The sequence below is a fragment of the Balearica regulorum genome, chromosome 5 (assembly GCF_011004875.1).
Source record: "Balearica regulorum gibbericeps isolate bBalReg1 chromosome 5, bBalReg1.pri, whole genome shotgun sequence".
Taxonomy (NCBI): Eukaryota; Metazoa; Chordata; class Aves; order Gruiformes; family Gruidae; genus Balearica; species Balearica regulorum.
The window spans coordinates 37088491-37114048 of NC_046188.1; the positions used below are offsets into that span (position 1 = coordinate 37088491).

Here is a 25558-nt window from a genome sequence, read left to right on the forward strand (position 1 = left end):
AAGGTGCTTACCTTGAAGATACTTGGTACTACTAGTACTACTGCTAAGGCATGTGTTCAGTTTGCTGACTGCAAACCAACGTCTTTAGGAAAACAGCCCTTTAAACTGAGCAGCTTTCAGTGGCAGCTGCTTATCGGCCACTCTCCTAGACTACCCTAGTCAGCCCAGGACGTGAAGAATCATAGCGAGGATGGATGATGGTACATTGAACCCTGCCTTGCTTGCCAGCCTGCTTGTCGCAATGAAGATTTGGAGCAACATGCACCTGTATAGTTGAGAAGAGTTTCTGTGTTGGTGGCAGGAGCAAGCCACTTCTCCTTGGTCACTTACCTAGAGCAGTAAAGGTTAACTGAAGGTGGGCACAGGCTGAAAAGAGATGTGCCCAATGTGAATTGTAAGTTGGGGGCAGGAGATGAAGAGAAGGTTTTATTCTGAAATCAACATGACAGTTTCCAAGCTTTTAGGACCACCATCTTCTAGCAGCTTGAGCCAGACACCAGATATTTAACATCTAAAATTTTTACTTGTTTCTAGCACAGACAGTACACAAGTTGGCAGAACCTCTAATTAAAACCATAGATGTTTTAGGCCAATGGTAACAATCGTGCAACAAAAATAAATCACAGACGACCGTGGATTTCATCAGCAGGTTAGAAAACTAGAGTTGTCTTTACTGACATCTGACTTCAGCTGTGCCAATACCTGCTTTAAGCAACTTATACATTAATAGTTTAGCAGTAAAGAACATTACGTGCACCTCCCTTCTTAAATAACATTTTCTTCTTGCACTAGCAAGGGGAGGAATTAAAGAGGGATCTGATTAGGCAAATCCAGAGCCATCCTGCAAAATCACAGTTATGGACAGTCATTCCTACTAAGTGAAGAAACAGGCTGAACACCTGGTAGAAGGCTTTCCTGATAGTAAAGCACCTGACTCATCTCTGCTTTTTCTCCTGTGCTTCAGTCAAGTTCCCAGATTTCTAATCTCCCAGGAGAAATCCACAATCCGTTCAACCCAAGACTTATCACACCAACTGAGAAGCCACATAAGTATCATTGAGGCAGCATGTCCTGAATTATATTGCAATTGGACATTCTGTATTCTGGGTCCCCTGCTCCATATACAACTGTGCTGGGTTACTCAAAGAGCAGGTCTTCATCCTTCTCTTCTGCTAAGAGATTGGCTGGTTCGCGTTCCCCACCAGCAGCCCTCCGCAGCTCCCGCTCTTTCTCAGACTTTTCTTTCAATACTTTTTTCTTTTCCTGGATCTTCTTTAACCTGTGAAGAGAAATGTGGTTTACCTGTGAAAGCAACATGTTTTCATAAAAACAGGCTAGCAGCAAAGATGCCATACAACCTGGATGTGATAAAGCTGCCTGGAGAAGTTCCCCAGGAAATGAAAATCCTGTAAAAGGCTTTTATCGCTAGCTACTGCCATTGAAAAACTTCACCTCTGCAGATTAAACTCCAAACCATAAATTATACGCTTGACCTTAAGCACTGCATTACACTACTCAGCTTGTCTTTAATGAAGTTAATTCTCCTTTAATCCTTGACATTTTCACTTTAGGTAGCCCAGAACACTGACCTCTGTGACAGTGGTGGTGTCCTTAAAGCAGAACACCTCAGTGTACTCTATCACTTCATTCCCTCTGGAGGATTGGTAATGACAACTATGTACAACCTAGTGGTAAGGATTCATTTGTAACTTTGAGACAAGGAATTGCAGGTCTCCAGTTGCCCAGCTCTGGAAACTCAATGTGCGGTAAGTACCAGATCACGTTTAACAGTGTTCACTGCCAGATTTGGTGAACGGTTCTCATAAGTCCCTTCTGAGGAATGGTTTATTTGAGAAAAAGGGACCAGTCTAGTCTTGGTTCAGATACCTACCTGTAGAATTCCTCTCGTTCTCGTTCATCCAGTTCTGTGATGATGTAAGAAAGAGTACGCTCGATCCTGGGAATAATCACTAAAACAACAAAAAACAAAGTTGTTGGACTGCTGTTGTATTAGCCAGGAAGTTACCTAATGGAGTGCACAGATGGTTATTTAAAGTCAATCCAGTAATTCTTTTGCCTAGGGGATATTTACATGTCTTTCATGGAAGATCATACTATTTCACTATGGACAGGTACATAAAATTGTTTTCTTATGTAAATCCAGGACTAAACTAGGACTCTGAACATCAGAGAGTCTCCCATAGCATGTCCTTTTGAAAAACACAATGGAATCAGTAAGCAGTGATCCCTGGTTGGTTGTAAGGTCCTTTTTCCCCGTGCAAGAGGTGGGTGAGATTTGAATTAAAACTATGTTCTTCCATCACGTTATTTCAGAAACTTCTGTTCAATACAGCACTTTTGCTCACAGAATTATGATCTCTGTTTGAAAAAGCCACCATGGAAACTAATACTCAAATATAACACCATCACAAGGGAAGAGATAAGACATAAAACAAAGCTTTAACACCCAACTGGGCAAGCTATGCGCCAGAATCACTTTTTGAAAGGAGAAAGCTGTTATCAGCACCACCAAAGTTGTCTGGAAGGCTGCAGAGGAAACCTCTTCTACAGTCAAATTTGCAGAGTGATAAGCTGCAGATAAGGCCTGCACATTCAAAGGAACAAGTCTACAAAAACAGTACTGAAAAGAACAGTTTAGAATCATGTACTGAAATAAGCTATTGCATACATGCAAAGTTGGTTAAATCCCAGCTGCTAACGACTCAGGAACTTGAAACAGTGGAAGCACCCTGGCTACTGCAGCAAAAGGAATCACACCAATATTATGCATGAAGACAGAAAAACATTACGCATCCCAAATGAAAGAATACTCACCATGTTCAATTGCATTCACACGTCTGTTTGTTATTTTAATGGCTTCATCCAAAGTAACAAAGGATGTCTGATGGAATGGGATTAAATAATTAATACATAATGAGACAAATCTAGCATTTCTATCAATTCTATACACAAAACCAAAAAACGCTTGAAAGCCAAAGCGAAGTCTATAATGTAGCGTTACAGACTCCATTCTTGACAAAAGCAGAATTTTTTTCTCCTAATGTCAGCAGCATGCTGAACACTGCACATTAGCAGTTAAAAATACTAACGCCCAAAAAAAGTTTCTTCTTGGCATTAAGGAGTAAGGACTTCTTTGAAGTGGTAATGTAACTCTGTTTTACGGCTGAAAAAGGTTTGCAACTTTGTACAGCGCTGAGACTAAAGGAGTGTAGTACAGGTCAAAGTATTAAGCTACAACCACTGAGACTACGTTACTTTCATTTCAGAACCATGAGAAACCAACGCTCCCCTTCTCTTTTTATTTCCCACCAACCTGTAAGGAGGCCAGTTCCACAAGCAGCTCAACAGCTTTGGCATAGTTCCTCTTCAGCTTAGCCAGCTGTTCTCCACCTCTGGCCAAGCCAGTCAGCTCATAGCCTGAAAAAAAATATCATCAAATAATATTTGTTGCTGTTGCTACTATGGTGGGTTTTTACTAGATAAAAAGTAGTACTTTACAAACTACAGGGACACAGACAGCTCAGCAAATGACAAGCTAAAGCCTTGCCTAGTAACAAATGTCTTTGTAGTGGCTTATGTTACTACAGATCATTGTTGTGCATTTCCATGCTAAGACCTACCAGTCTCAAAACCTGGTAATGCAAGACAAGCCTTCTCCTCATCTGAAAAGCTCACTGATTTAGGAAATTAAAATCCACTACAGTCCCTAATAATCCCTCCATGTCACAGGAACAGGGCAAAGCATCATGGAGGAAGGAAGTACACCTATGCCTATGATGTAAACTGGACTTATCAGTAAGATGTGACATGACAAGTATTTTTGTTTAGCATAGAATAGCCATAAGTACATGTAAGACAGAAAATACTTGTTTTGTACTTACTGTCCCCTCCTTCCTGATAATGCTCAAAAACTGGCAAGGTTACACCTGACAAAAGTGAACAAGAATGCGTGTAAGAGACATAAAGGGTTATAGATTTATTAAGTACAACTCACTTCAACCCATTTTCTTCTAATAAATTATGTAAGCTATGTTGTTTTGTTTCCAAAATCTTCCTATATAGCTTGGAATGATTAAGGCATGCTGGTTCTGGCGTCTTAATATGGAACTCCAGAATTGTACTGAGATCACAGAGATCTAGAGACATGAAAAATTCAGGGAAGTGTTCCAGTTTATTCAGTGTTCAGTTTTATTATGTTTCTGTTTAGTAAGGTATTCCCTGTGCTTAAGGAATACTTTAAGCATTCAATACTGATTAATTTTTCTTGTTTTCTTCACAGACAATTATTGATATTTTATTTCCTGAAACTTCTTTATGTTTTGATACTTAATTTCCTGATCTATTTTTCAGTAAAGTTCTATGGAAGTTATGCTTTGTCTTAAGCTCTAGAAACTGAACTGCAGGTTATGCACACTCATTTTAATTTTATGAGAGATAAATAAATATAAAAATTATCTGTTGTATGGGGAAAAAAACCCAGCAAATTACAAGTGTTCCTACTGTATAAGGGAAACAAAGAAGAGGAGACGGTGTTTGGATACATTCTTGCATATTTCAGAGTCTCCTCCCACAATTCTCTTAAAGAGTTGAAATACTCATAGTCTGGAAAAAAATCACCTGCTACGTTGTCTTTTTTAGCTCTGATCTTGACTTGAGCTTTGTTCACGTTTTGGATCACAGTGGTACTGTAAGGAAGAAAACATACACCTTAATCAGGAAAGCTGAAGTGGTTCATTAAGTCATCATTATATACAAGATGAAGTAGTTATCAAATAGCTGTAAAGATTTGTAAAGAAACTGTCTTCAGCTCAGTTCTCTATGCAATTCATTGCACAGACTTTGAAGCTAACACAGATGCTTTGAAAGAAATAGATTTCCAGCAATGTTTGGAAATTTAAAAGATGTAAAGTCTGTGAAATGTAACTTTAGAAATGTCTTAGACCAAGTATACAAGCATATCTAAAAACTAGCCAGTTATTTGGCAATTACTTTAAAATATTGTATAACACTGAGTCTAATCAACCTGTGAGAACTTTTTTGCCCAATAAAAGTGAAGGAATTTCAAGGCTTTAAATGCAGATCAAGGCCACAACATTTTGTTCATTTGAGTTTGTATGTATTCTTTCGGAACAGTTACGAGTTTCTTTACCCGCTAACTCTATGATATTGACAAACTTAAAGCCTGTACAACAATTTGTCTTGAAGAATTCTAAAGTGTTTTTAAGGTCTTCCAAGAACAGGTCACTATAGTCAACTCTTCTACTGAAGTACAGTTTGCTTCCGGGGTGGAATCTGACTGTTGTTTATAGCTAAACACTGTGACTGGTTAGGACAGGAAACAGCACCATGTCCAAGTGAAAGGGCAAAAAGACTTTCTCCAGCAGCATACAGATTATTACTGTGTCTGATCACTTAGTTCTCCCCCGTTAATTGGTAGTACCATCAGCTGAATCGTTAACACTTCCCCAACTTTATTCCACAAGATCTATGCACACTTGAATGAATTACACTAAGACCCTAGTTAGAACTGTAATTTATTAAAATACAATTAAAAAAATATCCTACTGGAGGAAAAAGATGCGTTTCCCCTCTCACATACAGCCCTCGCTAGCCCTAGTGAGACAAGAGGTCAGTGAGATAGGAAGTTAGAACAATTAGTAAAATTTCTGTATGACTTACTAGGAGAAAATAACACACATTACATCCAGCCCTCAAATTCACAAGAAAGATCAAAATAGTAAGTAGTCCAGTACTCTGCTATAAAGTCTTGTATCCCTACATTTTGGATTCCAAGCTGCAATAAGCAACACCTTCTCAAATCAAGGATTTGTACGGAAAGTAAATTCTGTTAATCCTTCCACTTTGTTTAGCTTCCAGCGGAGTATACATTTTCATCATGCAATCTCTCTCCTGCAGTGATGTCTCCCACCTTTACCTAATGGAATTCAGTTCACCCTGCCCTATCTCGTCCACTGTCTTTTTTTTATTTTATTTTTAAAGTGCATTTAAGAATTTTACCCTTTTTTTTTTTTTTTTCAAAAGAGAAATCAACAATTTGTTGATCGTTCTTTCCCATGAGTAGGACATCCACAAGATCAGCAATCCTCACCTGAAATCTCCCGCTGTAAATTTTGCCTCAGCAAGCGAAAAGGCAGCTTCTCTCATCACCTCACCCATCAGCATCTTAGTCTGTTAAAAAAAAAAAAAAAGGCAGCAAATACAAGGTACGTCATTACTCCTTTTCCAGGATAAATAAACAACAGCATAAAGAGAAGAGTGAGAATTTTAAGAGAGAAAGTCCTGTATGTGTAGTTTACTGTGAAACTGCAAATCTTAATTCCATATTTTTGACTATTTTTTCCACATTTTTACACATTTGAAGCCCTTGTAGCAAAAAAACGTGCTATTGAGAAGCAAGAGCCTTTGTGTATTAGACAGTCTATACAAAACAAGATACAGAGTGCCAAGAGCTTGTCTACAGCACGGCAAGAAAGCACTACTGCTAACTATGGATGTTGTAGCAGTTGCAGCCAAAACAGTACAACTAAACGCCATCTAGTGTGGTAGATCAGAGCAAGCCATATCAGGCTCTACTGAGTATCTCAGATTTGTCATTCAAGTGGCAAAGGAAGAAGGAGGACTCGGTGTTTCTTCATAAAGGAACAAGTTCCATCTGGACAAAACTTCCACTTTCTAGTGTACTGAGTCATGCAGGAAACATTATAGATCTGCAGTATTCTCTCAAGCCAGATAAAGCAACAAAAATGGGGCTACAGAACATGTTAAATCCACTCCTACAGTATCGGGCAGCATCACAGCAAATTCCCTGTAATGTAGAAGAGATGATAGGGAACTTGGGACACAAAAACAGACCCCAGGACTCGTCGCAAAGAGGTGAAGAATATTAACTCTTATAGAATTTCTATATTATTGTAGCCAGGAAAACATAATTCTGCTCATCTGCCCTTCATAGCTTCACTTACAAAAAACAGGTTATCCACAAAGTTGTCCTACAGTCCAGCCCACCTAATGAAGTTAGCAAAACAGGAATGTACAACTGACAGAACAGACATTTCAAATAAAGTAAACCAAACAGAGGAAAATTCTAATTTACCTACCTCAATAATTTTCTTAAGGATCTGCCTGAATCGAAGTGTCAAAGCATCAGATTTTTTCTTCAAGAGGTTACGACCTGTTTGGGCTCCTTTCAAACGAGCCTTCATGATGGTCTGAGCCCTGTTAAACACAGAAATAAATAAAAACGTCCTGCATCATCTGAAGGGATTAGGAAAAAACTTATGCAAAGTTTTCTGACATGGACATGACTGAAATTATGAAGCAATCAAGAAATATCAGTGCAGTAAAACACTTCAGGATAGAATTTTATATTCCCATTTAATATCAAGGGAATTTATTATATTTATCTCCATCATCAGTGAGAATTACAAGGTTATTGTCTGCAAAGTCAAAGATCATGGAAAATTGACAAGTCATTTTTCAGAGCTTCCATAATAGGAAATAAGAGTTTTCATTTTTCTTGATGACTTACAAGTACCAGAAATGCACCAGAAATCAAATGACACAGTGGAATCCATTACTTTCCACATCTACTGGCATGTGATGAGAATAGCTCCATTACTATCTACCAGATACTTACAACTGAAAGGTACAAATACTTTCTGCATGTTTATGATTTGAAAAATAAAAAGTTAAAGAGTAAAAAGGCAGCTTTACTTTCACAACAAGCAGGACTCTGTCACCACCTTGAACTAGTTCACTCCGTTCAGCACCTGCCAGAGACTGGCTGACCTTCTAGTTCAAGCAAGATTCCACAGGCTCTGAGAGTGCATTAAACAAAGTCTTGTTTACTGTCAAGGAGACTGAGCAGCCTCTGTAATTGATCATATCCAGCACAGAAGAGGCTAATACCAGCAAGCCACTTAATAAAGATTAAAAAAACCCAAACCCCAAACCAAAAAACCCCAAACCTTGTGAAAATCTCTTCTATCAGTTGACAAAAAAAATGGTTGCAGAGGCAGGCCATCTTCAGTTTATCATCCTAACTTACATTCCTATCAAAACATCTCCCACATTATTGGTCTATTACCTCATTTGAAACAGGGCTTGTAAATATTAAGCCTTTGTACCTCACCACCTTCTTGCCACAATGACATATCAGTCCACAAAATCAGATACCTTTTAAATGTGATTGAAGTGCCTCTCCCTTGGACATGTAAACTGAATGAAAATAGCACTATTGAAGAGCAGGAGTGAGACCAGATGACAGCCTATACAATACTTTCTTTCTGAACTAAGTTTCAAAACACAACCTTTACCATGTAACATACTAAACTTTCCATATAAACTGTTATTTCATATGTCCTGAGCTCTTACATGGGGGAATTACTATTATTTTACATTTGAGGTTTTCTGTCCTGCAAGACTCCTTTTCATAAAGAGCACATCCAGGCATCAACCCAATTTTATGCAAGAAGATTTGAAACAACCTTTCATCTTGAGGCAAAGTCTTCCTGTCCTGGAGAGTTCTGAAGACAAACTGAACACCATTATTAAAACAGCAGGTTTATTAGCACATCGGTTTCGATTGTTTGTGTTCCTTCCAATGTTGACAGTTTTCTAAGCCTTGTCAGGAGACATCTGATTTCATGACAAATAGTTTGCTGTCAGGATCTGGAAAATTACTTGCCTGTCCACTGCACTTTATGTATTTTACTTCCTCCTTCTTTTTTAACACTTTATGGCCAACCTCTTGTACAGCAGTATTGTCTACTAAAAAGCAAAAGGAACGTATGGTTCGATTTGTGTGTTTTTTCTTATCCATACATTCTACAAGCGGATTTTAAAAAAAATCAAGGTTTGCGTAATTGCGTGGTTTCAAATAGCACACCCCACACGCACACTGGAACCCGCTTGCTTCTTGGTGCCGGACTTGGCAAAGGCGCTCTGATGGCCGGCAGAGCTAATTTTGAGCCTGAAAGGAGAAACTGAGGAGGAGATCTGACTGCAGCCTTCAGCTGCTTATCCAGGCGCTTCACACGAACGAACCCCAGAGGGACGCCCGCCTGGGAGGCGCAGGGCGCCCGGGGCAGCACCAGGCACACCACCAACAAAACCATGTCCAGCGCGGGAGCCCAGACGGCAAGAGGAGCCCGGAGCGCTCCCGCCTCGGCGGTGCCCCCCGGGGCTGCCCCGGGCACGGCCCCGAGCCCCCGCCGCTCCCACCTCGGCGCTAGCCCGCCCCCGCGGCTCTGCTCGGGGCACGAGGCAGGCCCGGCCGCCGCACCGGGACCGCTCACCGCCCCCCCCCCCAGGAGCCGCTCGCCCCTCAGCCGGCGCGGCGCGGCGGGGGGGGCGGGGGCGGCGGCCGGCCCGCAGCGCCCCCTCAGCCCGCCCTCACGCTTGGGGCGGCCCGGCCCCCGGCCCGGCGGACACTCACATCCGCGAAGGGAAGATCTCGATGCGGTCCTTGCCCGACATGGTGGCGGCGGGGGCAGGCGGGGCGCAGGGCGGCGGGGCCCGCTCCGGCTGTCACCGCTCTCACCGCCGCCGGCGTCACGTGACGCGGCCCCGCTGTCCCCGCCCTCGCGCGAGGCGGTGCCGGATGCTCCCGCGAGTCCCCTGAGGTCACGTGTGGCCCGGGGACGGGAAGGAAGAGACGTAATTGGCTCCCAGGGCTGTTTGTGACACCCGGAGGTCTCTGACTCTGTCAGCCCGCGTCGCTCTGAGCGCCCGGTCCCGGGGAGGGGACGCTCTAGCAAAGGGCGCCCTTCTTCCTCGACGTCGAGACTCTATGATCCTGAGGGGGGCACGGAGCTGACCTATCGCGTGCGGAGGAGCGCGAAGAGGGCGGGCTGGCGCCTGCGCAGTGGGGCAGCGGTGGCTAGGCGCACGCTGAAGCAGGAGCGGTACTCAGCGCGAGACTCCGGGCCGCGAGCGCAGAGCGGGACCCCTCGGCCGTTGCCAGGTAGCGGCCGCGCTGCCGCCGCCGCCGCCGCCGCCGTCTCGGGGGCCTGGCCCCGCCACGCGGCCGGGACGCCGCTCCTCCTGGCCGGGACGCCGCCGTGGGCCCGCCGTGCCGGGAGGGGACTCGGCGTGGCTGAGAGCTGGGCCCGGGCGGGGCGGGAGGGAGGGACCGGTGCCGCAGCCGCGAGCTTCTCAGGGCGTGGGGCCGCGCTGCCCGGGGGGGCCGGCCCGTTTCTCGGCCTCGCTGTGCCGGAGACGGGCCCTTCCCGGCCCGGCAGCGGCCTCCACAGAAGGCCGAATATAAAACTCGTGTCTGTGGAGAGAGGAGTAAAATAATCATTGTGCGGAGCAGCGTTTGGCCGTTCTGACTTGCCGCGCTGGGGTTTGTTGCTTTGCAACGTGTGTTTGCTCTTTATCTCCTAAGCAGAGTAGGATGGAGCTGAACTGCAGTAAGTGGACTAGAAAAGTGAACTGTAAAGTTTTTATTTTTAATCTTGGAATTCTTTGTTCGGCTTCGAATTATATGAAGTTACATGCAGCTTTTACCAGGAGTGTTTGTATAATCCTTTACTAGTCTGTGTTGCCCCTTTTTTAAAATTAAGCGTGGAAATGTGGGTCGACACAGTCTTCTGAGTTTTCTGGCCGTATGTACATAGTGCTTGGCCTTACCATCTTTTTAAATTCCTACATAGCTAGAAAGCATTAGCACTGCTGTAAAGATTGAGAGTAAAACTTCAAAATGGTGATTACAACAAACCTGAAGGAGTGATGCATGTGACTCGGCCTTGTAGGCTCCTGCTTCCTGTAGGAAACTTTATATATGACTTCTGGAATAGACAAAAGGAATTGAACTAACCTGGTTAGCAGTGATGAGTATGTGGATTCATCATCAGGAAAATGAAGCAGTTTAAGCATTCTGTCTTACTCCTACATGATTACGAAACATGAATTTTGTACAGTTTTTGCATGTATAATGAAAGAATCCTGGTTTGTTTTGTGGGTTTTTTTTTTTTCTTCCTGACTAGCAATATGTTGGGGGTGCTTTTTTTTTTTTTAATTATTGCTTCATTCATGCCAGTCTAGTTCTATCTTCTGTTCTGATTATTGCCTTTGCTTTCTTTGCTGACAAGTGGCCTCTGGAGCAGGTTGTACAGGATTATTCTAAATATCTTGTGCTGAGTTTAGAAAGTCATCTTCTGGAGTGTGGAGTCTCTTCTTTCTTAGTACTACAGAAGCTTCACTCTACCTCTTATTTTCGCAGCCTCTCACATGTTGTCTTATTATGTTCATACAAATACCTTTCAGCACTGCATGCTTCTCTGCCATGTCCTCCTGTTGTTAAAATCTGATTTAAAATTTTACACAGCCTCGTGAATTTAGATGAATGCAAGGTGTGCAGTGCCACCTTTTCACCACTTGAAGTCTCTTTGCTACAGTGTGCTGTGGATAGGCAATATGATAGTTGAAGTGGATAATAAAGTCTGGATTGCAAGCTTTTTCTACTTTAATGCAAAAATCAGCATCTTAGCAAATGGTTGTGGTAATACTAAGATACTAGTTAATTTATTGTTCAAAACTTCAGTTTGAACTGCACAAGCCTTATCCTAATTTGCAATTTCTTGTACCAGTAGTCCATGCTGGGTTTTACCACGTTTGTAGGAGAAGGCAGTAATGTACTGTGAAATAAAACCTTTGTTTCTTTCTGCTCAAATTCCAGAATGCCAGGACTAAGCTGTAGATTCTACCAGCATAAATTTCCAGAGGTGGAAGATGTAGTGATGGTCAATGTTCGGTCCATTGCTGAAATGGGAGCATATGTCAGCCTGCTGGAGTACAACAACATTGAAGGCATGATTCTTCTCAGTGAGCTATCCAGAAGACGTATTCGTTCCATAAACAAACTCATCCGCATCGGGAGGAACGAATGCGTCGTGGTCATAAGAGTTGACAAAGAGAAAGGTATTTGGGGATATTGTGGGCTATATCAAGATTGAATTCATAGATAAAGTGGGTGGCTTAGGTATTCCTTCATTTTGCTAGGAGGTGCTTAAACAAAATAGACCATCATCGTGCCATCTGCTACTTACGGTCATTCTTCCGTTCTTCTGTGTCCTTTGGGAATTGGGTTAATGAAGGTGAATCACATCAGTAAAGATTTGCTTAAGCGGGTCCCCACCAGCTCAATGTTTGGCCAACAAACCATAATGAAGTGACATTTTCTTTTGATATCTCTGTAGATTTTCTAAGCTTAACTGAAGAGAAGGATCATCTGATATTTACATTTTTACCTCTACAGTGAGCATTTAATGCTCACAGTCCACGCTGTTCATTAACAAGTCTTGAACCTTGGCTGTAAAATAGATGACATGTATGTAATTATTGTACAACATGAATTCTGTAGATTAGAAGTTGAGATTGTACAGGCAAATTTGTCTTTTCCTGTCTTCTGAACATTTGAATCTTTTACCCTAAAGGTTTTTTTAATATATTTTCTACTTAGAACGTGTTGGATTTTGATAATACTGTTCCATGCAATCTTTTAAATCTATATCCAGGTATAAAGAAACAATAAACAAACATAAACACCAAGCACATCTGAAAACACGACTGTTGGTATGATGTTTCTCAAGTAATGTGCCATTCTAGAATATGTCTGAAACTGCAGTTTACCCTGAGATTAAGTAATGAATGACAGGATAAGAAAAAGCAGAGAGGAAAGACAGACAAGAAGAAACTTATTTCAGATAGATCTGAAGTGAAATAAGTTTCTCAGCATCTCTGAAGAAATAATACTTCCTCTTACAAATAAATTTCATTCTCATATCAACAGAGAAACACATCTGGAATTCATATAGTGGTCTTTTATTGAATCTTTTGGGGAACCTATAGTTTGCGAGAAGTAGGTGGAGGCTACCAAGAAATGGTTCAAAAGAGTGGGTTTTTTTCACAGACAGGTCTCCCAAAAGGGAGTCCAAGGAGTTAGAGTCAGAATTTGAGGCCAGGCCTGCTTTATTAGGAAACCATTCAGAGCTAAACTGGTGGAGTGCCAACCTTGAATGAAATTTTGGTGAGCACTACAAAAATACACATCAAACTTGCTTTTTTGTATACTGGTATGATTTTTGCCAGAACTGTGTACAACAACAGAAAAATGGATCACTGCTGAAATATGCAAATTTCTTCCAGGTTTGCAGAGAAAACGTTCTTAGGGCACTAATTTTAAAGAATATTTTACAAAAGATTTGCTATTGTAATCATTTACGGTTGAAAGAAAAATTTAATATCCTGGTTCAGATCATGATTTGGTCAAATTCATTAAGGTTTGGTTTTGTTACTTTCTGTAGCAACAGATAAAGATGCTATAGGCCAGGGGCAAATCCTGAACCAGAGCGTTTGTTCTTTATGCTTTTCTTTTGAAGCAGTTAGATGTAGTTTGCATGATGCCTGACAATTTCAAAATGGTTTTTCCCGATAGGTTATATTGACTTGTCAAAAAGAAGAGTTTCTCCAGAGGAGGCAATCAAATGTGAAGACAAATTCACAAAATCAAAGACTGTAAGTTGATTTGCTAGATTCAGACACTGTGTGTTGCCACCTTATTTCCTGAGCAACCAAAATGCAGACATAAGATAATAGGAAAATATAAAATATTGTTCTCATTTGTGAAGCATACTGTGATTGTCACTTACCTGTGCAAATACATATAATCAGCTCATCTGTCCATGAGTGCTCTGGTAAGCTGCTGCTTAATTAATGAGTAGATAAGTAATATGTCAGTTGAAAATCTGTGATGTAAAGGGGGAAGTTTAAAGAAAAGTTTAAAATCCAAAAGCATATGCTGGCTTAGCACTGTGTGGACAGATTTTATTGAAAAGGTGTGCAAGTAGTTTAAGGCATCAAATTCCACCATGACTCCTGTGTGATCTTACACTTCTGAGTAGAACACTTACCGTTGAATATTACTTTGATTCTAACTTTTTTCTTTGTATGCAAATACACTGTTTAACAACTCGATAATACTTCTTGCATCAGTTTCCATGAGAGAATAATTTTATCTTTAGAACTAAGCAGTAAAGCTTTAGGTTAATAAAGTGGGTTTTGATATGTTGTAAGTTCCTAGAACTCAGTATGTAATTTATTGCTAAATATATATAGGGATTGTATTGCAGCATCATACAGTGTTTAGAATCAAGACACTTTATCATTGATGGTTTTAATTGTTTATTTGCATCAGCAATTTTGGTTGTGGCCTTTGATCTGCAGGACTCAAGTTTATGCTGTACAAATACTTACTTAAGAGAGTGTGAGACTGTAAAAGTGTGCAGGAGGGTGGTTTTCATTTGGTTTTCTTAATACTCCTTTTGTGTTCAAGGTTTACAGCATCCTTCGTCATGTTGCTGAAGTCTTGGAGTACACTAAGGATGAGCAGCTTGAGAGCCTGTTCCAGAGAACTGCCTGGGTATTTGATGACAAGTACAAAAGACCAGGATATGGCGCTTATGACGCATTCAAGCATGCAGTCTCGTAAGGACATCTTTTCTACTTCTAGGGGTTTATTTCATAATTGCGGAGAAGCGTTTCCTGGAAGAGATCCATCATAATGTTCTTTTTGAGGTTTTGTGGGGTTTTTTGCAGAATCAGTATGTAGAATGTACTGGTCAAGTAAACCTAGTAAATCTTACTATCGATCTTCCAGTTGTTTATTGTAGGTTTCCCTGGCTTACTACTTTCTTCAAGTTCCCAATGCTTTAGAGAAGGAAGGCTCAGAGTTCACTTATTTTTATCCGTCTTTGAGCATGCCACTCTATGTATGTCAGGTTTTTAAAAGTTGTAATTGAATTTGAAGTGGAGAAATTCTAAGGCACTTGGTGAATAATGTGAGAGAAACATGTAATTACAAACAATGGAAAGATTACTATTACTACAGAGGAGTCTGTGACGTTTCTAACAGAAGCAGCAGTGCTGATCTTGATTTATCTGTCAGAATTTACCTGTTCTTAGTCCCAAGTAGATGTTACCAAACATATCTAGCTCTGTGTTTGAAGATACTGCTACTTGCAGCTGACTATCACTCTTCCACTGCACAGGCAGAATTTTTCTTTTGTGAATGCAGCAAGCTGACTGTTACTTCTCTACGCTTCCGAACTCAAAGAATGAGATCGTGAAGTTAGAAATGGAATTATGAACAGAGTGAGTTAGAAATTGTGATGCTAATGAAGTATGTAGTGACATAGATTGCTCTTAATTTTTTATGAAGTTGGTATTTTAATTTGCTTTCAGAATTAACCTAGTTGACTCCCCTCTAAAGATTCTGTTGTTGCAACTGGCAATCCAAAAACAGATTTCTTAATAAACATTTTAAATTTTACTATTTGTAGCACAGAACTTATGGGTGATGAACTTGACTTGAACACTAGATGGCAGTAATAAAGTTTTAGAAATTGTGTTGACTTGAACAAGCAGGGCACTTGGTAGCATCTCTGTTTTTGGGGAAGAGGCAACTTGTATCCTCATTTGGACTGAATGTGCTCTCTTTCATAGAACAATAATTATTTTCTGATGCTAGCAAATTTACTGGTAAAGGGCAAATCTGGGCACACTGCTGCAGAAGGAATTCCAGATCATTCTGTAACTGATAAATACTTAGTTAAACACCTGTATACTAGAAGAACAAAAAACTGTAGTTACATTGGCTGTTTAAGCTTTTCTTACAATTTCTGAACACGCATGCCATTTGTTGCTCATCCGTTATCCAAGTTGGAGCACAAACTTGTGAAGCTGTCTGTTCTCAAAACATGCTTTCATCAGTAATGCCTTAAGATTTCTGACAAAGGACTGCAACTTTTATTTGTTGTGCTCCTACATAAAGCTATAGTGGTTGAGCAGAAAAATGTGGATATTGCTGCCTTCCTATGCTTGCTGAAGTACTTTCTGGAGGCTTAGCATGCCTGCTAAGAATTTGACTTGCTATTTCTTTCTTAGTACTAAGGATCAGTGTTTTGGGTTTTCACACAGCAGGATACCAGTGGCAAAATTTTAAAGTATATTTACCCTCTGATCAGTAAAAATTAAACATCCAGGACCTATTTGTTGAATGCCTACCAAATGCTTATGAAAGTAACTTGAAGATTTAACAGAATAGACTGTAAATGAAGAAGCAGAATTTGCATGTCCAGTCAATCACTTCTGCCATAGGAGTTCATATTTTTGATATGTACAAACCCTATTTCTGGGTTGTTTGCTTATGTTTGGCCCGCCTACTATCTATACTCGATATTTAAAAACATGAAAGATGATGTTTTATTAGCAGCAGAGACCAACCTCCTATGTTACCTCTGGTTTTTGGGCCATTTTAGTTCACATTTGCCTGCTAGTAGTATTGTAGGTGATCTGTAGGTTGCTTTTCAGAGAACTGCAACTCCTGTCTCTAAAGAAAAGGAACAATTTTTGTGAGGAACTTTTTGGATATGGTCTCTGTTTCAGATAGATTTTTGATAAAATTAACCTAGCAATAAAGAGAATTGACACCACTTTTTCAAACAAGAGCTGCTAATTTATATGGATAAACATCAGAGGAGTTTGCCTCTGTGATCTCCAGATTTTAAACTATTAGCTTGTGATCTAAAAAATCTTTATTCTTTCTTTATCCAAGAATGTAGCCGGCAGATAAGTATCTGTCTATGATCAAGTCACTGTTAAAAAGGAGTACAGAATAACATGGAATGAGTATAGGTTACTTTGTAGAATGACAAAAACCTTGCGTTTGAATGAAATACTAAAATAATTCAAAAACCTCAAATTCATCTTGGATTCTCTTTCATGAGATATGGGTCTATCTCCACTTTGGAGGGAACATAAATACCAAGCAGCTAGATATTTTTCTCACTCTGTGTATCATGTACAAATGGAGCTGGACAGAAGTCATTCCTTTTCTTAAAAAAAATAAAAATTCACATCTTTCTTTCCCAGAACAGATTGAGTAAACTACTTTTCTGCTTTGTTGTTAAATGCTTCCAATAAAAAAGATTTTGGAAATAGATATGTTTATTTTCTTCCAGTGTTTCAATGGACTCTTAAGAAATTTCCCTGTTTTCATGGCCTGGTAGATCTCTATGATCATGCATAATAATATTTAAATAGTACCAGAAGTTAATCTTGTGTTACATTCCACTTCAGTAAAACTTCTGTAATGTTGCTTTGTTTGGCTCAGAGACCCTGCAATCCTGGATAGCCTAGATCTGACAGAGGAAGAGAGGCGTGTATTGATTGACAATATTAACAGACGTCTGACACCGCAAGCAGTCAAAATCCGAGCTGGTGAGTTCTTTCCAGGCGTTCCTGGAAAACTTAAGCATCATCTTGATGCTTAAGTCAAGTTAGTATATCTTGTTGCAAACTATAAACTCAGTTAAAGCAAGTGTTGGTGGTGCTGATATTTGAGTGGAACTGGTCTTCCAAAATTAAGACACCTTAATCAGAGATTGCTTGCAGAATGCCTACATGGGCTCTGTCTTGATGTCTGAGGTTTGGCTTTTATTTTTTCCCCCGAACTACAAATTCCTTGGGATGCAAAGTACTTGTCCTGGTATGTAATGCAGTCTATCACATTCATTGTGTACCAGTGCAATATAAATATTTTAGTTATTACTGCATCCACAATATTCTTTTTCATTATCCAAAGTGTTAAATTCTCTGGTTCCCTAACAGGATGATTGATCTCTGTCAGTGCAGTTAGGGCATGTGTCTTAGCCACTTGTCCATGAACATGTGAAAATAGTTCTGACTTTCCTCTGGGTGTATTTCTAACTGGTTGATTGCAAACCATTCAGCAAGATCTATTAGCTCAAGCCTAGCACATCTCTAATGTATTCATAAACTGCATGAGCTAGTCTGTCTCTTACTAGCTCAGTGTAGGCAGAAAAAGCACATGACTGCTCTACTTAAAAAGGCATGCTTTAAAACTGTAAATCTGGTTGCACAGCTAACTGAACAGCCTAAAAGCATGCTTGTCATTAAACAAATAGTCGATGTAGCAGAGTCACATTTTTTAACTAGATTGAGAAATTACCTCTGCTCTGCAAGGGTGTATTGAAGAGCATTAGCACTTGTTGGTTACTGTGGAGAAAAGAAAAGATAAGCCCTGTCCACCTGACAGTGAAGTCAAGGAGAGAATGCAAAAAGTAAGGTAATGAAAAATTCCTTTACCTATTACTTTAGATCACCATGAGTTAACAGAGACTTCAAAAACGTAAGTGGAATTTAATTGCCATAAAGAATGAAATTGCTAACATAAATAGCACTTCATTAGTTTTGGAAATAAAGTTACTTGATAAGAACGTTCTCTTACTTCCTTCGTCTTGCCTATTTTGTTGTGATGGTCTGAGTTGATTTTTAATTTTGTCTTCAAAGCAAGTGTAGAAATTTTCCATTGGCTTGTAGTCTCATTCTGAGGCTGACTGGGATGCTCTTTCGTGAATTTGTGATAGCTTAGAATTAGGTTCAGCTAATTAGAATTAGGTTGTTGTTAGTCACTTGGAAGCAAGGCTTACTTCTCTGTGTAGCTTAGTCTTGCACTATTGCTACATAAATAAAGAAATCTTTGTCTTTAGACTAATCAGGGTATTACAGATACAACCAGCATTAGTCTATGCTTTAATTTCCAAACATTTGCTATAAGCTATAGCTAACTATCGTTTTAACTATATGTTAATGTAACTTACTTTAAGAAAAATAAAATAAAAATCATTCCAGTCTGCTCAACTGATGCCTACACTGTAATTGCTGACGGAATTCCATGAATTTGTGGATGTGCTCACTTTCAAGTTTCATTTTTTCCTGATAGATCTTTCATTTTGTATGGTATTTGTTCCTTTTATACCTTTATCTCCCCATGTGAAATACATAATTATTCCCATTGAGTTTATTGGGTGAGAGATGGGTGATTGTGGGTATATAATTTTCATAGACATGATCTAAAATATTGTAAGTCTAAAGAATATGTGAAGACTTTTACTTCAACATATAACTCAAGAAAGTGAAATACCTTCCTCAGCTTTGAGAGCTACTGAGGCTTTCATTGTGGATAAACATTGGATGCTAAAAAGCTTTATTAAAGCTTAAGTTGAAAAACTTTAAAGATTCTACAGCTTTTGGTAACTTTGAAGTTTTATTATTTGTATTCCTCTGTTGTAGATATTGAGGTTGCCTGTTATGGTTATGAAGGCATAGATGCAGTAAAAGAAGCTTTGAGAGCAGGCTTGAACTGTTCCACAGAGAACATGCCCATTAAAGTAAGTGTTTGTCTTAATAGTGAAGTCAAAAGCAAAATGGTCTGATGCCGTCAGGTACCGGTAGCACGCAATTGCAATTGTCACAGTCTATAGCTGAGGCTGAGAAGCCGTATACTTGCTTTCTGATTCTTCTCTAGCAGGTACATAACACACCTCCTTTCAGCTGTGTGCTGACAGTTGTTCCTGTGACTGTGCTGTGGCTTCCCAAGTTCAAGAAGCTGTATTTATTCTGTTGAATTTAAAGTCCAGTATTGGCACACTACAGACCTACTGCTCCTTTATGTAGCCTTAGGTAGGGAGCAACAAATTTTATTTTCAGATATAAGATTATGTAAGAAAAGGAATGTTTGGTCCACGTATGAGTGTTGGTAGAATCGCTACTGTACCCAGGCCTAGTTTTTCTTCCCCAACAATTTTAGGATATTGAGTGTATTACTGAATAACTGTTTGCAAAAAACTTGAAAAGTACTTCCTTCTTAGAAAATGGTTTCTTATAATGGTTTCTTGTAACAAAATGAAAAGTTTACTTATCCAGTCATCAAAAAAAAATAATACTGATTGTCACAGTCTTTTAATTGTTTGAAAAATTATGCAGCAGGCTGTTTTAATGATCTGCAAAATTCTCTCCACTTAGCAATATTTTTCTAAATAAACATACTATATAAAAATAACTGATGTTGATGTTAGAAATCAGACAGGCCGTGCACTTTCTCTTCCGCTATTTCTGTTCAAGTTGCTTATACTTCTGTAAAGGGTTTTTCTAATGGGAAATGTTTCTTCTGTGAATTGTACATTCAGAACAGCATTGCTTACTTTGCTTTTGAGCTTTTTCTTTCTTTTGTTACTGAGTTTGCTTGGTTTTTTCCTTCCCTTCCCCCTTCCAATCCCTACAATGTGATAGATTAATCTGATAGCCCCTCCTCGTTATGTGATGACTACAACAACACTGGAGAGAACGGAAGGACTATCTGTTCTAAATCAAGCCATGGCTGTAATTAAAGAAAAAATTGAGGAGAAGAGAGGAGTCTTTAATGTCCAGATGGAGGTAAGAACACATTACATTCTAAAATGGATTTTTTTTTTTTACTCACAACATTTTTAAAGTAAGATCAGTAATGCTAGGAGAAATTTTAGCAAAAAGGTATTAAGAAATTAAAAAAACCCTGAACTGTGTTCCTTAAACGGCCAAAAATTCTAATTTTCCTGGGTTTTATTGTGTGACTGCAGGATGTATTTTATCTCTTACTCTTTATGTAGAATCAGAGTCTACAAATATATATGGTCTTAATGACAATTTACCATGTGTTCTGTTTGGGTTTTTTTTCAGCCCAAGGTGGTTACTGACACAGATGAGACTGAGCTTGCAAGGCAGTTGGAAAGACTGGAGAGGGAAAATGCTGAAGTGGATGGGGATGATGATGCTGAGGAAATGGAAGCCAAAACTGAAGACTAAATATTTTGGGATATTTAGAAGAGACAGACCATATGAAAAATTAGAGACCCCATTGCAAACACTCTGGACTAAATGTTTCCAGTATTGAAAACTTCAAATGCAAATACTTGAAGTGGTTTACTGTTTTAAAAAGACCAATATGTGAAAGGCTATTCTAAATAACATTTGATGCAGCAACTTACACAAATTGAATCCTTGAAGGGAAGGTGCCTAGTCAAATTCAAGACATAGATCTGGCCAGGGGAAGGTTGCAGCCCTGTGCTTAAAATTTTCATATATAACAATTCCTAATTGGTAATTACAGCTCAGCGCATCTGTTAATGATCTTTCCTGGGAGCACCAAAACCAAGCAATTGGAACAGTTCTATACAGAATGTACTTGAGCAAATATTCAATAAATTTCTGGGCTATGTAACTCCCAAGATTTTTCTTTTTCCTCTTTTGTCACATGGCCTAGAGTGATATGAATATAAAACCTGGAAGGGTGTGATCAGTGGGTGACTCCCTTTTAGCATTGCAAGGGCTTTCTGTTACTCACTTTAAATCAAGCCAAGAACAAGTGGAACAAAATGTTTTTCTTTCAAGTTTGTTGATGCAGACTTGTTTAAAACAGCATTTCCTTTGTTTTTTATCTACACTTGGGGACTGAGAACTTGAAAACTTGTTACCATTCCAATAAACATAGCTCATAAATGAAAAATTCCATATAGTTGCACTTTGCTCCTATAGGTGAATATAGCAGGAGCTTTAATGAACTTACTCATACTGTAAAATAGTGCTGTCTTCTGAGGTCACTGCTGCATGACCTTCAATTCTGCCCACCCTACATCTAGTTTATGCTGAACTGAGCTATTTACTGTAGAAACAACCTGTTTATCTTCTCTGAAGGAGAAAAACAAGATGTGCTTTTAATGTCGGAGTATAAAAAAAAAAAAGCTATTTTCCATGTCTGGGAATTGGGGTGGTGGTTGTTTTTATTTAAGTAACCTTTCCAAACTGCTAAATTTTTAAACTTATAGTGTCACATCCCATATTGCACATCTCCTTTTTTTCTTAATATTTTATGCTGCTAGAGGAAAAATGCATGAAAAATGAGACTTTGAGCCTTAACTAGAAATTCTTAATATTGCCACAGTACAAACAATGTAATTGCTACATGGTGTTGCCACAAAAGGCATTCACAACAGGCATACCTATTTCAATCCATGCTTGATTATCAGAGAAGTTCATGTGTACCCAACCTTTACTATGTAAAGATGAAGTTAAGTAACTTCTAGCCTTTGGAAAATACCTGACTCTGTCATCACAAGATGAAGAAGCAAATCTTTTTTATGGTTATTTTCTCAAATTGTTGTCTTCTCAGAAGCTGCATATGACAGCCTCTTCATGGCTTGAAGTTGTGATAATGTTAACTTCCTGTTTGAATGGGTCTTCCAACTTTGCCTGTTCACTAAAATAGTGATTTGACTTCCATTAAACACAGTATGTGGGTACTCGGACAAAAGAACAAAGTGTTTAAAAGCTAAAAAGTCACCTTGTGATCTGTATGCCAAAATAATGCTGTAAAGCAAAACACTGAAAAACAAGCTACGCATCATCTTGCCTTGCAGCACTGTTAGTACTAGTTCACATACGTCATCTCTAAGGGCTGTGTTGGTGTGTTAAGAGGTAAGTGGTGTTTCTGCCAGTAACTTAGGCAAAAGTTTACTAAACTAGTTTAGTATCTACAGGAGCTTTTTTTAATTGGCGCATCAGTGTGTTGGTGTGTACAATTCTGTGTCAATTTTGAGTGCCTGAAAAAAAATAATGGAGATGGTGCGGATGGTAACAAATGCATTTCAATCGCTTGTTACCCTGGCAGATAAAATGAGGGTCTCCTGTTGCCTGAGCAAATTTTAAGCAAGAAGCTTAAATAAAACATACAACTTAGTGGATATTTCTCGCGTGTGGAAGAAGGAGGTCTAAGATGGCCGCTTTGCAGGCGTGGGGAAGGGGTTGCTGAACCTGTGAAACACGCTGGGCCTCAGCTGTCCTGCATTGGTTGCCGTACACTGTGACTTAAGGACCTTTAGAAGGTGCTGAGATAATACCTTCTATCTCAACCAGTCTGTTTTGTATGCGTGGAACTGCGTTTGCTTAGCAAATGCTTAAAATGAGGGTCCTGGGTTTTGTGTGAACATCTTTGTAGAGTCGCTGAAGTGAGGTAGCATATTCCTGCTGTTCACTAGCAACTGTCCTGTTTACTCAATCGTAACTGAAAGGCTAAAATCTCCACTTGCACCCATGTAGTCAGCTGAGAGGAAAGGTGCAGGTATACCTGAGGACAGGACTTGGCCTGATGCGTTAATTGTAAGGATCTTGGCTTGATTTTCATATCCCAGATTAATTTTGTAAGACTGGCAGCTTGGAAACAGTTTTACTTAAAACATCTGATGAGGACTCATCAATACAAGAAAAACCCAAACAGAGGTGCTGGCTCCAGTCAGGTACACAGTCCAGTAGGACACAGCCTGGAATCCTTTTTTCTGATGAGGGGAAATACGGCTGCAAAAGAAGGGGTGCCCTGCTTTCTTGGGGCTGTTGTGGTTTGTCGCGTGGGGGGAGGGGGGTGTGTAGATGCAGTGGAGCTAGCGTGTTTTTTCTTCATAGCGGAATCTGCACTTGGTATTTAATTTCTGATAGTTTTTTGTTCCAGAGTCTAGACAACTAACTGTTTTCAAACACTGCCACCTTTCTATAGTTAATTTTAAAAATGCTCTTATGTCAGAATACTTTTGAACACTTGTCATTTTTCACTTTTATCTAGAAACGTTTCATCATTCTTTATTTTGATGTGGTTTGTTTTCATCTTATTGCACCCTAATCCACTAAAGGAACTAAATATTTATTGGTGTCCTACACCAGGGGGCAAAGTCCTACATCTTAAGAAGCCGCTTGGAAAAAACTGTGTATATCTAATCCCTCGTGTGACGCTGTTCACGTGATGATAGGCGATGGGCATTGCCAAGCATGCAACAGGGGTTGTCCTTTGGGCAGGTTCTCTTCATCAGCTGTTCATGGCTTCTTGAGGGACTGACCTGGAGGTACAGCAATGCCTGTCATGTCAGCCAGCTGGAACAGCGCAGTCCGCGGTCAGAGGCAAATGCTCCTGCTCTTCCCTTTAACCCCAAGTCCTGAAGCCTGCAGCTGGCTCGTCCTGGCCATCCCAATGCAAATTCTATAGCATAGGAAGTGTTCTGGTGTTCCATTTGAATGGAAAAATGTCAAGCGCTCAACTGTGCTTTTTTCTTAAAATACTATGCTGACACGTGGAAAACACTACTATAAAATGGATCTGAGGAAATAGTCCTCCTTTCAGTGAGTTTCAGGTCCCACAGAAGCCTTGATGGAGTCCTCTGGAGCTGCCTGGATTTACACGGTTCGTAGCATTTCCTTTTCTGCTAGGAGCCTTCAATGCCGCAGCTTACCTTCCCAGCACATGCGTGAATACAGCAGCCCAGAACTAGTGACTCATTTTACGCTATATGACCCTTTTCCTACAAAGCTGTCCAAGACCTGTATTTACTCAACCTCAGGGAGCAATATAGGGGCAGTTTGTTAGCCTTGATTAACTACAGAATGAGAGAGGGGGACGGGAGGGCGTATTATAAATATCCAAGGCATTGAAGAAAGTGAAGGTTCTAAATGATAAAAAGTAGTTGATACAAACTCTGTTGTTTAATGGCCAGCTAGGCCAATGTTTGCTTCACCATTTACTAGCAGTTTGACAATAAAATTCTTTTTATTTTGTTGCTAATGGTAATTTTGCCAAGATCCGTCTGCAGGGTTGTGGGTGGTCTGGGTGCTGGAGGAAAAGAGCTCGCTCAGATCTTCGGCGAGGACTGGTTATGGCGCAATTCTGAGATCACTGTCTGAGCGAGAGCCCCCTGCAAGCTTCTGCCTGTCCTCACTAGCATGAAATCATCTCACCCACCTTGTTATAAATTGCCTGCAGTAACAAGCTGAACAATGTGCAGTTAAACCTCAAATACCGAACGGTGGAACAGCGTATTCCTGGAGCTGGTTATATAAAGAGTCCGTGTCCAGGAAACGCATGCAGTAGTAACGTGTACCTAGACTCAAGTTTTCTCCTTTTTTCTCAAGTTTTATCCTGATGTACAGAACATTGTAAGCTGAAATTTATTTTCTTTTTTCTGCTGACTGCATTCTGAGTACAGCTTTTATTTATATGTATATTTATGTACATATGCAGAGATGGAGATTATTTTTTTAAATTAAAAGAAGTACAATCAGTTCATTTCTGCTTTAAGGCTACAATAACATTAAAAACTTAGAAAAATTTCCATTGATATCTTTGAAAATACTACATACCTACAGCAAAAAACACTCTTCTAGGTGTTCTGTTAAACTTACTGTACTCCCTTTAGGTGGACTGAACAACAAACATAACTGGGACATGACTTACGCAGCCATTTGCCTCGTGGCTGCCTGCCTTTTCCACAGTGGCAAAGGGAGAACAGTAGGAGCTACATACATAACTTCCATACGGGCCAGTTGCTTTCGAAATCTCAGCCAGCATGCTTTATCTTTATACAGCAATCAATTTTTCTAACTTCAAGTAGTGTTCAGTAACCCATTGTATTTCTCATGAACTGCAGGACTGTTCTCTGGGTCATCTCCGGTACGTTATCATGTTTGAATTCTTTAGTGTCTTGCTTTTCCTCACTAAAAGTTATAAAAAAATTGTTATAAAGATAAAGAAATTATTTGTTTGTTCCTTTTCCTTAGTACATGAAAGTGTGACCAGCAA

The 25558-nt window shown here is 39.8% G+C and overlaps 2 protein-coding genes across 3 annotated transcripts; one reads left to right on the forward strand and one right to left on the reverse strand.

The window, feature by feature from the left end:
• Positions 1-503: 503 nt before the first annotated feature.
• ATP6V1D (ATPase H+ transporting V1 subunit D) lies at positions 504-9641 on the reverse strand. Its single transcript, XM_075754182.1, has 9 exons — positions 9479-9641; positions 7140-7257; positions 6131-6210; positions 4639-4706; positions 3903-3947; positions 3335-3438; positions 2836-2902; positions 1892-1970; positions 504-1279 (listed from the first exon to the last, which is right to left on the reverse strand). Exons 1-9 carry the CDS (start codon positions 9517-9519, stop codon positions 1138-1140), a joined length of 744 nt encoding a protein of 247 aa, XP_075610297.1. The 5' UTR covers positions 9520-9641; the 3' UTR covers positions 504-1137.
• Positions 9642-9847: 206 nt separating this feature from the next.
• On the forward strand, positions 9848-21170 carry EIF2S1 (eukaryotic translation initiation factor 2 subunit alpha). 2 transcript variants are annotated; one of them, XM_075754180.1, is made up of 8 exons: positions 9848-10006; positions 11723-11964; positions 13481-13560; positions 14378-14529; positions 17216-17322; positions 19198-19295; positions 20197-20340; positions 20623-21170. In XM_075754180.1, the coding sequence occupies exons 2-8, from the start codon at positions 11724-11726 to the stop codon at positions 20746-20748; spliced, it is 948 nt and encodes a 315-aa protein (XP_075610295.1). In that variant the 5' UTR covers positions 9848-10006; position 11723; the 3' UTR covers positions 20749-21170. The 2 variants fall into 2 exon arrangements, with proteins under 2 accessions (XP_075610295.1, XP_075610296.1); XM_075754181.1 differs by lacking the exon at positions 9848-10006 and adding an exon at positions 10263-10404.
• The last annotated feature ends 4388 nt before the right edge of the window (positions 21171-25558 follow it).

Coding starts and splice junctions, on each gene's coding strand:
- EIF2S1 (XM_075754180.1), top strand. CDS start 11,724: ATGCCAGGACTAAGCTGTAGATTCTACCAGCATAAATTTCCAGAGGTG. Junction 14,530..17,215: donor GCATTCAAGCATGCAGTCTC/GTAAGGACATCT, acceptor TGTTTGGCTCAG/AGACCCTGCAATCCTGGATA. Junction 17,323..19,197: donor AGCAGTCAAAATCCGAGCTG/GTGAGTTCTTTC, acceptor CCTCTGTTGTAG/ATATTGAGGTTGCCTGTTAT.
- ATP6V1D (XM_075754182.1), bottom strand. CDS start 9,519: ATGTCGGGCAAGGACCGCATCGAGATCTTCCCTTCGCGGAT. Junction 3,948..4,638: donor TAAAAAAGACAACGTAGCAG/GTGATTTTTTTC, acceptor CACTTTTGTCAG/GTGTAACCTTGCCAGTTTTT. Junction 2,903..3,334: donor TGGAACTGGCCTCCTTACAG/GTTGGTGGGAAA, acceptor CCATTCCATCAG/ACATCCTTTGTTACTTTGGA.